Here is a 12,317-nt window from a genome sequence, read left to right as displayed (position 1 = left end):
CCCCGCCCTCCCTCTGTTGTGTCACATTGACGTATGTAGCTCTTTAAGGCATGGTTTTTAACGTGTGTTTCCGTTTTCTTGGCTCTCTTAGAAGCCGGCAGCCCTGGCGGCGATGTGCGCGCGCAGATTTCTAGGCCCACACTTTCCCTAACATGAGTCACAGCCGTCATTTATTCAAATGCACGTTTCCTGTAGACAGAGCAGAGGGAGAGGTGCCATGGATGTGTTTGGGGATCAATGCTGCTGAACTCTCCATGCAGAAGTTTGTTTATTTCGTCGAGTGATTTGTAACAGTTTCAGTCTGAAAATTGGCCCATTAATTTTTTTTTTTTTTTTTTTTTTTTTTGATGACTGTGGTGCGTTTTGTTATTGCCGCCCGAATGCTTTTGAGCTGTTCTGTGTTTTATTTTTCTTGTGTAATTTGTTTGTGCACAGAGGGATCCGCGAGCGTTTTACAGGAGCTAATGGGATTTCAGAAATAGAATGAAAAATAACTTAGTGAGAGCAAAACACAAACAGGAGGAGTGCAGCTCAACCGACAGAAATAATGGCTAAATATGATTGGATTTTCAGTGCGAGTAAAACAGAAATAACAAACAGGATGATGGATGGGGAAAAAAGGAAGTGACATATCAGTTATGTTGTTTATAAACTGAGTCACAACTAATAATCTTCAATGCCTCGCAAACATATTCTTCCCTCTTGAACCTTTTCACATTTCATCAAGCGATAACGCTAAGCAGTGTGTTTAGTTGGGATTTTATGTTTTACGTTGGTGAGTTAATTAAGAGTATTGGATATTTGTGAAGCTTAAGGAAAATTGTAAATGGTTTTCAGAGGCTTTTATAGGCAGAAACCTGAAAAGTGATGCCTGGATTTTTATTCAGCACCGATTCATAAATAATTTGTAGAATACCCGGATATCTTTGCTCATTCTTCTCTGTAGAATAAACACAAATTCAGTCAGAAAACGTCATCAAAGCATGATGCTGTCATCATGGTGTTTCACAGTGAGGATGGCATATTCAGGATTTAGGATATTTTTTTTTTGTCATAAAAAGGGTTTTGTATGTTGGCCAAAACGTTATGTTTTGTTTCACCCAACAAACATCTCCCACATTATCGGTTCTCCTTACATGACTTGTGGCCGCCTGTTAGACGTCTCATGGTTTTCTTTCAGCAGTGACCTACTTTCTATTGAAGTGCATGACCTTCAATGCAAAGTTCTTCCACTTGAGCTGTGGTTCTCTGCAGCTCATCCAGAGTTACCATGACCCTTTTGGTTGCTTCTCCGTGCAATCTCTAGATGTTTCTATTTTTTGTAAATAACCAAACGCTGCTTTAAACTTCTCCACAACCTCCTCCCTGATCTGTCTGCTTTGCTTCCTCTGACATTAATTTAACTGGTTGCATTGGACTTTATTTAGACGTATTGGGGTATAAGGAGCTGAATTCAAACAGTTTTTAAAGGTTTTTTTTTTTGTTGGTTTGTGAAAAGTTTATTTATCCACTCCTTTGCATAAATGCATATTTAAAATAACAAAATTCTTATAAAACGCACTAAAGCTTGTCATGACAAAACATGAAAACGGGATGTGAATGCATTTTAAACTGAAAGGCTGATATCAGACACTAAAATAATCATTCTCTCTCATGCGGCCCGACGGCCGGAGCACCTGTTGGATAATGCGTCCCTCGCGCGGCAGCCTGTGTCACAGCGGTGATGTATTCGGCGAAAAATTTAGAATGGGAGAGATATTTATTTTGATAGATGACGTATGGCTCAGTGGGAGGGAAATAACAGCCGTAGGAGAGTGTGCCATGATTGAATTAGTCTTTCTAATTTAATCTGTTCACAGCACTTGGACTCCATCATGGTTTATTCAGTGAGGTGAGCATACTAATTGGACTCCTGTTTTTTCTCTCTCTCTTTCTTGTTCCTCTTTCTTTTGGACATTTTAACCTCATCCTGTCAACTCTGAACCTACACACCCCCCTTTGCCTCCTAACTACATATTTCCTGAAACAAAAACAAAAAAAACCATCTCTTCCCTTCTTTGGGCCTCCTCTCTGGCTCTTCTGTTGCTGCAGTTGAACTTGTGGACCAGCAGAGGGTGCTGCGAACAGGCTGCCTGGTGACGGGGGTTCACACTCCACCCATCCGACGTAACAGCAAGCTGGCAACCCTGGGGCGAATTTTCAAGCCCTGGAAGTGGAGGAAAAAGAAAAATGAGAAACTCAAGCAGAGCTCCACAGGTACGGCGGAAATCCTGAGATCCGTCCATCCGTCCTCACTGAGGCTCATCGTGCGACCACATTAGTCCTAATCCTTTTGTAATGAATTAGGTTAGGAAAACTTAATGAAGGGATGTGGCAATTTAGGAATGAGCCGTTTGAATTAATTTAGTCCATGTCAATTTCACATCATGCCTGTGAAGATTGCTGTGGATTGCAGTAAAGCCCCACAGGAGTTCTGAGTGTGGAAGTAAAAATAGAAAAAAGAAAACCAAATATTGAAGACTTCCTTTGTGCTGTTTAAATTGAGATTTTTTAAAGGACTAGATGCAAAAATTGTAAATCAAAAGTTGGCATGGGAGTTTAGCTCAATTAAAGCACAACATCAGATGGATTTATTCAAATTCAGTATCCCTTGTTGGTCTTTTTTTTGTCCCTCATATTGATTTCAGTTACTTTGAAAAAGGTATTTGTTGAGACCAACATTCCGATATTTCATTAAAACCAAATACAGTTGCCCTTTATGTTCCTTTTACATACTTCTTACACCTTTTGTAACACTAATTTCACTAATTAAATGAGATAAATCCAATTTAAAGGGGCTTCAGTAAATGTGTAATAATAAACTTTGCGTTTTGCTTTGAACACCAAAAAATTGGAGTCGTGTTTCAGCTGCGATAACTGACTCCAAACAAATGATTTTTTTTTTTTCTTCTTCTTGAAAAGATGTAGCATTATCCAGCGGTCTCCTGTGCCATGATCCCAGCTCTCCCACCCAAGGTTGCTGCTCAGATGGGACAGTCTTACTCGGTGGGTTTGGGGCACCTTTGAATCCAAACCTCACAGTCAGCAGCGTGGAGTACCTCGGTCCTGACGAGGAGCTTCCCTCTTCAGGTATACTTGTTGTGTAAAATGACATTAAATAAAAGCAATATACACTGCTCAAAAAAAATAAAGGGAACACTTAAACAACACAATATAACTCCAAGTAAATCAAACTTCTGTGAAATCAAACTGTCCACTTAGGAAGCAACACTGATTGACAACGGGGACCCTCGTCGGGTCAATTAGTGTTGGAGTTATATTGTGTTGTTTAAGTGAACAGAGATGTTTGAGTATTTTCAGTTGCAAGAACAAGAAATTTCTGGATTTTTGTCTGAGAGTAATTTATAAACTAGTTGAAACAGTGGGTTTTGTTGCTATGATTCCTGCAAAGTAACTTGTAGACGCTGAATAAATAAAGGTTTTTAAATAGTTTCAGACATTTGTCTTTTTAATTTTTACCTCACGAGCCAATATTCTTCTTTCACCAATAGAGGGCAGCAAAGACAACTAAATGTTAGGTTCAATCTGTCTTACGCTGTCCAGATATTTATTTGTACAGATTGCACAAGGAGTGAGTGACTGCATTTTGCAGATGGCTCTCCTCCTATCTGCTGCATCAAACACAGTGGGTGTTTTTATATGGATAATGTGGCTCACTGCCCCAGGCATCATGGCCCAGAGGAAACCACAAGCGCAACAAAGTCATCTGTCAGATGCCAAAGGAGTTTTGTATTGTTTATTCGCAGGTCCAATTATTAAAGCTGAATTTGGTGTTTGTTTTAAAGCTTCTAATTCTATGCTAGATTAAGGAGATATTTCAGTTTTTAAAAGTCGGTCTGCAATTTGATCATCTGAAATCTTTAGTCTGAGTGAACTATAGCTGGATTGACTGTTTAAAACACAATTTGAGATGAAAGTTTAGTTCTATTTATAAGAAGAAGAAAAAAACAGATTTTTACACATTCAACTTATTTTTCGTAATAAAGTATCTCAGTGAAATTGTGTTTCAGCTTATATTGTCCAAACTGCATTCATTTGTCCTTTCTTATGCGAACTGCTGTAAAGTGACTCTTTATGAACTTTTATTTTTAAATTTTGCTGCAGTGGCTGCTCCTCTCCAAGACTGCGACCGTTTGGAGGAGAATGTAGCACCGTCAGAGGAGAATGCAGAGGAAGAGTCACGCCCAGCGGGGGACCTCCCCGAGGGGCTGCAGGACACGGGAGAGCACATGGAAGAGCGATCGGAAGAGGAAATCGCTCCCGGAACGTCGCCACCACAAGTACCTCCTAAACATTTGCCCCAGCTGAGTTCTGGAGACGGTGAGAATAGTTCTGAAACGATATGAGTTAGGAGGGAACAGAAAAAGATCTTAAAGCTCATAGCGGAACAATATTACCGACACAGGGGGGGAAACATGTCAGTTTATTGCAGATAGAGTTCCCTCTTCTTCCTTCCTTGAGTCCTAATTTTATCCCTTCCCTTCTGCCATGTCACTTCCTCATCTTTAATTTTTTCCCCCATCATTATGATCTTTTTCTGGTGATTTCAATACTATTGTTTATATAATTTCTCTACATTTTTCTCATTTCAACCTTTCCTCATAATTTTTACTTTAATCTGAAAACAACTCCACCTTGTTCTTTTTTTTTTATCCAAGTGACTCTACTCCAATTCTAAAGCGAAGGTTGTTACTGATGCTTGTTAAAAATGAAAAAAAAAGAAAGACTGAACTTTGATTTTAAAAGCTGAATAATCCTAAATAATGAAAAATAAAATATGACAATAGTATTCCTGCTTCACTGAACACAATGGGGTGAATGTGGAAGTAAATGTAAGCCTCCCTCTCTACAGGTGTCCAATGTGTTTACAGTTATTGTGCTGGTGAAGTTATTTCTGAAAGACCCTTCATTTTACTTCTATTACAGTACCAGGTGAATTAGCATCTAACCAAAAAGCTGTAAACTCGGCATGAAGCTGGTATATTTTGATGCATAGACCTGCTAACTAAACATGTAAAATTACCTTAAGATATTGAAAGCTGAATCTTAAATATGTACACAAATACAGCTAGTTAAGAAAAAATGAGAGATTTGCATCATTAACATTTATTTATGTGCCTTTTAGATTCAGGACCTGTATCGCTCCCTACTCACCTGCCCAACTCCTACCTCCCCAAAGAGCCTCTGCCCAGGGCCACAGAAAGCCTGACATCGATGACCCTGCCACTACGGGGGCCCCTGGCAAACCCTGCAGGGTCCCCACACCTGGGCAATATGATCCACCCTCCCATGCCTCCCAGCTGCATTATGGAGGAGCTGCAGAGGGCCTTTGCTTCCAAGAATCGACAGGAGAGGTTAGTTTTCAATTTATGGATATTCCATATTATGATTTATTTAGTTGTTACTGTTTTTATTTTTGTCATATTCTCTGTTTAAAAAAAACATAAATAAGATAGAATTAATCCCTGATGGAAGAATGATCTTCTAGATTCATGTTTGTCCCAAAAATTTAAAAAAATATATATATTTTCATAAAATATTCTTTCAATATAGATTTTCCCCCAATCCGTAAAACCTATTATCCAGTCGGCTGCTGATTCCTAATTTATGAGACGCGTTTTAATCGTGACACTGCCTACTTTAGAAGCAGGAGGCAAAAATAAATAATTTCACAATATCAATTTTTAATGTTAAAGCTTTTAAAACTGCATCCAGTCCCTGCTAGGATGTCGAAGTAACAAAAGTTTCGACCCAAATCCACTCTGTGTCCAGACAAGATTGGTGATTTTTTCTTTTTCTTTTAGCTTCCACAAGCCTCTTGCAGTAGTTTGCTGGAATTTTGACCAATGATCCACTCACTTATTGTCGGTGTGTTTTCGTACTGTTCAGCTGTATCTGTATCTCTTTCGCTGTCGACATTAAAAAGCAATCTGTCCTTTCGTGTTTCCTCAGTGTCCACGATGGGTGTGATCTGGGCTCGCCCCCAAGGCTATGGTGCTCCGACGGACGGCTGTCTCGCTCCTGCAGCTCTGACAACCAACACAAGTCGTCTTTGACCGGCGGCTGCATAGGAGCGGGAGGGTCTGACTGGCCCAAGAAGGAAGCGGAGGAGAATAAGGAGAACGTACGGCTGGACCAGTGCTTCTCCAAGACCTCAGGCCTCCCCTTCGACCTAGACAGCTGGAACGAGTCTGTCATCTCTGGTGGGTCTCACACAGCCGTAGTGGGCTGCTGAAAGTGTAACCCCCAACCGTGCAGGCATTTGTGTGTTGGAGAGTTCAAAGTTTTTCTTTTAGAGGGTTTCTTGTTGTTTAAGACATTATTTGAGTTTTAAGCGTCACAATCCCATACATCCTACCTTTTCCATGCTTATTTTCAGATGCAGTATTCTTCTATTTTATAATAATGTTGCTCACTCCACACACCACAAAAACTGTGGAGCATTTACTCTAAATTGATGATATTAGAAGAGAGAATAGAAGAACTTTAGTGAAGCTTAAGCATCCCCCCCCCCCCCCCATTAAATATACAGAAAATCTAATTAGGTAATACACACCATCATTTCAACAATAGTCAACAGAAAAAATAGAAAGCAATTAGGTCATGTTATAACGTTTGCTTCAATTTGATCTTTTCTTTCAGTTCTAATTTTATATTGTGGTATTTAATCTAGAGGTATTTACTGCAGCCTGTGTCTAGATGCCATGGTGTTCTGCACTGTTGCATTGGTTTCTAGTTAAGCCTGTGTCTTAGCATGTCGGTGCAATGGACATGTATGGTGTTGCAGGTACACTTCCTCGCAGGCTAAGGAAGGAGCTGCTGGCCGTCAAGCTACGAAACAGGCCGAGCAAGCAGGAGCTGGAAGACAAGAATATCTTTCCGGCACGGAGCGATCAAGAGCGACAGGAAATCCGTCAGCAGATAGAGATGAAACTTGCCAAGTAAGAAGTAGAAGCTTTGTGATGCTCCTAACTATAGAGCTGTGAAACACGTGTTCTCCCTCCTGCAGATTAGGTCTGGTTTGGATTTTTTTTTTTTTTGTCACACAGTTCGGATCATCAAACAAATTTTTAGCTTCACAAAAGAACGTCGGAACAACAAAGGTTAAAAGAGGCAAAAACAACAAAAACCAATCCATGCGAGTGTGCAATCGTCAAAAAGAATACACAGGCCAAACATATATTGATAATCGTCCGAATATTTGGAAATTATTCTGGGGACTAATGTGACAATAGTGAGCATGTTAGAAGGTTTGGTTCTGTTACATCTGGTGTAAAACCAACATCTGTGTGACTGTCTGAAGCTTTGCTGTAATGTTGTTGCCATGAATTCTGCTCTCTGCTAAAATAAGAGACTTCATATTTCTCTACAGGGATTTTACATATAACACTTTATGGCAATTGGTGCTTCTAAATGTGGCACAACATGTAGTGGACATGGGGAGCAAGTATCTTTGGATAGCTATTTCCCTTAATAAATGAAATAATTGTTTCAAAACTGCATTATCTCTGCCTGACATTGAAATGTGTTTGATTAAAGTTTCAACTGTGACAGAAAAGCCAAAATGGAAGCAATGCAGGGAAAACGACAAATGTTGCACAAAAGGTCTAGACTAAGCACATCTTGAAGTTACCTGAAAATGACTTCTATGTAGTTGATGATGCAAGAAAGTTACAAAAATGCTGAAAACTTTGCTTATGCATAATTGCATAAATCATCTACCATTTAAAGTGTAGTTAAAATAAACAATTGGGATCTTCCAACTGTTTTTTTTTTAACCAAAGTGTTGCATCGTGCACAACCTGCCCTAAAATTAATGTTTTGATATATCTGCGGTACAGTTAGTTATCTACCAACCCATAACAATTCTAACTAAAGTTGAAAATATTCACAGCACAGGAAATGGGCCGTCTGTCGTAGGCAATCTTCCAAATAGATGACTATCACACGTTTTTCATTACTAGAAATTCACACATGTACCGCCATTTCCTGAAACTTTCACATTACAATCAGTGTTTCTGCTCATTATTTTGGGGGCAACAAGTGAGGCAGACTCGTTCCTGGAAACGTTTCCTGCGTGAAGCTTCATTGATGTGTACGTACAATTTGTCCCTCTTTGTAAAGACATAAGTGGAGTTATTCCCCCTCCCGCCCTCCCAATACAGCTGAGCCGCATATATTTTTCACAGACTGACAGCAGTTATCTCATGATTGGATATAGCACCAGACTCAAGCTCTTTAACACCGGCACTTCAAACCGAGACACACAAGAGCGTTACATAACCTGCTGTGAAATCATTCGCAGCCAAGCACAAAGTGCCACCCACACTTCAGAGGACAATGTCCAACGGGTGTCTAATAGGCAACTAATAATATGGCCTCTTACTCTTTTAGAAGCACTGGAAGAAACGCCTTTTTGGTCATTTAACAAGAACACATTCAATGCTTTGAAGAGTGCAGTGCAGTGTTATAAAAACAAGTTGGATAAATCTGTGAGAAAGCAGCACAAAAGGCTATCTGCAGCTAATATAAAGAGCTATTACTGCTAAGTGTTATAATACACTCCTTTTGTTTCATAAAAGAAAATGCTTCTTTAAGACTTTTACAGTGTGGTATGCTTTGAATTTGAAAAATTAACTTAAACAAGACTTCATAAATAACTTAACTTACCTTGTACTGTAAGTATGTAACTTTTTTCAGTTCTGGTTTGATACTCGAGTGCCTTTACATCTTGGCTACTTCCTTTAATACAAATATTGAAGTGTAGCATTAGACCTAATGTGGCAAATACGGACATATTTAACAATTTATGATCATTTTTGTCAGACCAAGAAGTCTAAACTCAAGGAGCTTTGGATAATGCAGCTTTCTAATTCCACATTGCTGCAAAGAAAAGCTGTGGAGGATAACCTTTTCTAATTATAGCTCAGATTGGTTAAGTGGAGGAAAAAAACTCCCCGAGGCAGTCGTGAGAAACAAAACACACTAAGCACCGATACATTTCTGCACGGCTCCAACCTCTAATTGTCTTCTTTGCCTTTGAAGCTTTTGTGTGTTGCTGCAGAACAGATGATGGATGATAACACACCGTCTCTCCGTCGGTGTCAGTGATCGACGACCTTTCTATCTTTAGTTCCAGAGCTAGCATCAGCTCTGCAGCCACACTGCCATGTTGTTTCTAATCTTAGCTCCTGCTACAGTTCAATAATGCATTCCACCTTCGTGCACTGCTGCCTCCTCACAAATGTCGGGGAGTTATATCAGCAGAAATAATACCGGCGTGGGAGGAGGCAGGGCGCCCTGCTACAGTACTACGAGAAAGAAGAAAGCTGAAAAAGGCACATTTTACGTTCTTGGTGCAGTTGGCAGCCGAAATTAATGACCAAACAACCGCCCACATGCAGTTTTTTTCCACTCAGTTGGTTAGATATTTAACACCTCTCTCGACTGGGGCACTTATTGATTACTTTCGCACCTCACTTAAAAGGGGAACACATCAAAAAATGGAAACTGTTTTCTGTGTATCTCGTAGAAAAATCTCTAACTTTCACTCTCTAATCTGCGATGCAATCAGTGTGTCAGTTTAAACAAAACACACACACACACACACACAAGAAATCTCTATCACTCTATAGTAAATGAAGCATTTTATTTCACGTGACAAAATTACCTGAGGTTTAAAAATAGTTTACTGTACCTCGAGTCAAATTTAATTAGCTCCTTAAGCTGATTAAATTTAGCAACTCCGTTAGCACATTTATCTTTCCTGCCGAGGCAGAAAAAAGAAAACAGCAGCATGTTTCCAAAAATAGCTGCAGATTGTCATTTAAAGCACACGCAGCTTGGAGTGCGGTGGTGAAATCCCCCCGCCCCCTCCCTGTGTTACTAGGGAGAAATGAGAACTTCTGCAGAAAAACTCCATTGTCTTCAAGATACTGTTGCTAAGCAACCCAGCGACCGGGTCAATACAGTGGATGCTCATACGCGCTGGGGCTTCACTAGTGATTTTCCGTTTGTTGTACGTTTGGAATGTAACGGCGTTCGAGGCGCTTCGCCGTGGTTTTTCTCTTCGTTTGTCAGTGAGGGGAACAAAAGAATCGTGAGCTGTAAATCATTCCCACCTGATGAGATCTTAGGATAGCAATGAAATCCAACTGATCTAATCAAAGGGGAAGCTGTAGACGAGGGAGGATAGCCATGAGTGCTCCTGCTTTAATCAGGTTTTAGGAACAAACGGAATTCCTGCTTGGGATTTCGAAAGCGTTCTGCAAACACTTGTGATTGTTGTGCCCCTGTTCGAATCTTTGTTCTCAGAAGGCATTCCTCCAGGGCATGAAGGTTGTTGAACGAAACCTTGTACCATGTAAAGATCTCTACATGCTTATTAATTACTGAAGACAGAACAGTCGACTTTCTGTTTAGCACTGAGAAGAAACTGTTCTTGGCAGAACTTGCTCGGTTAATTTAAAAAAAAGATGAAAATTGGATTCCAAGTTTCAGTCGAATGGCGGTCATTTTGCCCCATCCTCATGTACAAACTGGGGCCATCTACCTTGGAACGCACCCATCAGGCATTAATACCCAACCTGGGAGATGTTTTCACAATTGATGATTAAGAATAATTTTCAAAGCCAAAGTCTTTTTTAGAGGTCATGATCTGTGATATTTTGGTGGATTCAACATGGCAAAATGGGAATTAGAATCAAAATGGTTGGAAATAGAGGGCAATACAAATTTTATTGAAAATAATTTGCAATTACTGTGAGATATTAGCAGGACTTGAGAGGGGAATATGAGAGAAGCTGGTCAGCAATTCAAAGAAAGTTTGATGTACAATAAATAACTATACTTAATGATAATGGAGATGGTTAAAAACAATTTTGACATGCCAGGTTTTTAATAAAACAGCCAAAGTACCACCAGAAATACATGCGCCACAGATTGAGAACCATGGAGACAAAATGAAGTCCTCATCTGCAGCATATGCAGACACAGATAAAGAACGACTGTTATGTTGCGTATGCATCATGGCCGTCCAGGTTTTAGTTCATGTGACCTAACTTTGATGTTTCAGAGAACCAAACTATAAAGAGTCCAGTGTTTGCCAGGGTGAGGGGATGAAGAGAGTCCTGTTGTGTAGAGGCATTCAAACTCTCTTTGTAGTTTTCACCTCTGGAGGTCTGCTGGGGTATAACCCACAGGCTGTCTGATGTTGACCTCTTTAAGATGCTCTCATATATAATTCATACAAAGCCAACACAGACACATAGCTGAACCTTTTGATTGCTTTGATGGGGAAGGGACAACTGGAAACTAAACTTTCAGGTCAACAAGCGGTTAAAGCTGATGTATTATTATTATTTTATTTTATTTTTTTTACAAAACAAATATTTGTATATGTTTTTAAAAGAAATAACTTTCGACTAATTTCAAAACAAACCGACGCTACTGTTAAGAGTACTACGCTGGTGCGCGTTTACTCCCTCCTGCTCGAGCGTAAAAGCGGGGGAAGCCTTAGTGGGCGGGGCTTCCAACATATTATGCATGCAGTAACCAGGGAGACTAGCGGAGTCGCGCCCCGTGCCAGCCCCATCACGACCCGCTTCAAAAAGCGCTTGTGGCTGATAGTAGAGAGGAGTGCCTGCGCCGCCGAGACAGAGTGGAGTTTTCCTGCCGCGGAGATGCTGCTCGCCGAGATATAAAACTTGCTAGAGGAAATTCTCTATACGGGGATAAAAATCGGCGCCGTTCATCACTCTTCCAAATGTGGGGAGCCCCTCTGCCCAAGCAGCACAGCCGCGGTTTGGATGGGAGATGGAAACATAGGGGATTCCTCTCGAGAACGCGCGTCGTGAAGAAACTGCAACCTGTTTAATACGAGCAGAGAGGAAGGAGGAAAGGGGCTGGAGGAGATTTGGTCAATATGGTTCAAAACGTGGTTCTGGTGTTTCTCCGCAGGAGGTTGAGCCAGAGACCGAATGTGGAGGAGCTGGAGAGTCGAAACATTTTGAAACGTGAGTCTTACCGTATTTGTTGTGGTATTTATGACTCAAGGTGTTGGAAATTAAGGAAATAAGCACACTTTATTTACAAGTATTAATTTATATGATTTTCTTTTTGGATTGAGAGCGAAATGTAAAGCTTTTCCAAATGTTTTTTTTTCTTTCTTTTTCTCAGAAAGAAACGATCAAACGGAGCAGGAGGAGAGGAGGGAGATAAAACAGCGACTAAACAGAAAGGTACAACACTTTTGGTTA

At 40.3% G+C, this 12,317-nt stretch overlaps 1 protein-coding gene across 1 annotated transcript in view; it reads left to right on the top strand.

Annotated features, from left to right (window-relative positions):
• phactr3a (phosphatase and actin regulator 3a) overlaps nucleotides 1–12,317 on the top strand; it is a 36,384-nt gene that overhangs the window by 22,459 nt on the left and 1,608 nt on the right. The window contains exons 2-9 of the mRNA XM_008436451.2: nucleotides 2,092–2,256; nucleotides 2,962–3,129; nucleotides 4,165–4,380; nucleotides 5,186–5,414; nucleotides 6,013–6,263; nucleotides 6,848–7,001; nucleotides 12,019–12,074; nucleotides 12,238–12,299. Of these exons, the coding sequence (XP_008434673.1) occupies nucleotides 2,092–2,256; nucleotides 2,962–3,129; nucleotides 4,165–4,380; nucleotides 5,186–5,414; nucleotides 6,013–6,263; nucleotides 6,848–7,001; nucleotides 12,019–12,074; nucleotides 12,238–12,299 (1,301 nt within the window). The remainder of the gene's footprint in view (nucleotides 1–2,091; nucleotides 2,257–2,961; nucleotides 3,130–4,164; nucleotides 4,381–5,185; nucleotides 5,415–6,012; nucleotides 6,264–6,847; nucleotides 7,002–12,018; nucleotides 12,075–12,237; nucleotides 12,300–12,317) is intronic.

Source organism: Poecilia reticulata, linkage group LG19, assembly GCF_000633615.1.
Source record: "Poecilia reticulata strain Guanapo linkage group LG19, Guppy_female_1.0+MT, whole genome shotgun sequence".
Lineage (NCBI taxonomy): Eukaryota > Metazoa > Chordata > Actinopteri > Cyprinodontiformes > Poeciliidae > Poecilia > Poecilia reticulata.
Note: the sequence above shows the minus strand (reverse complement) of the source record. Positions and strands in the feature narration are given on the sequence as shown.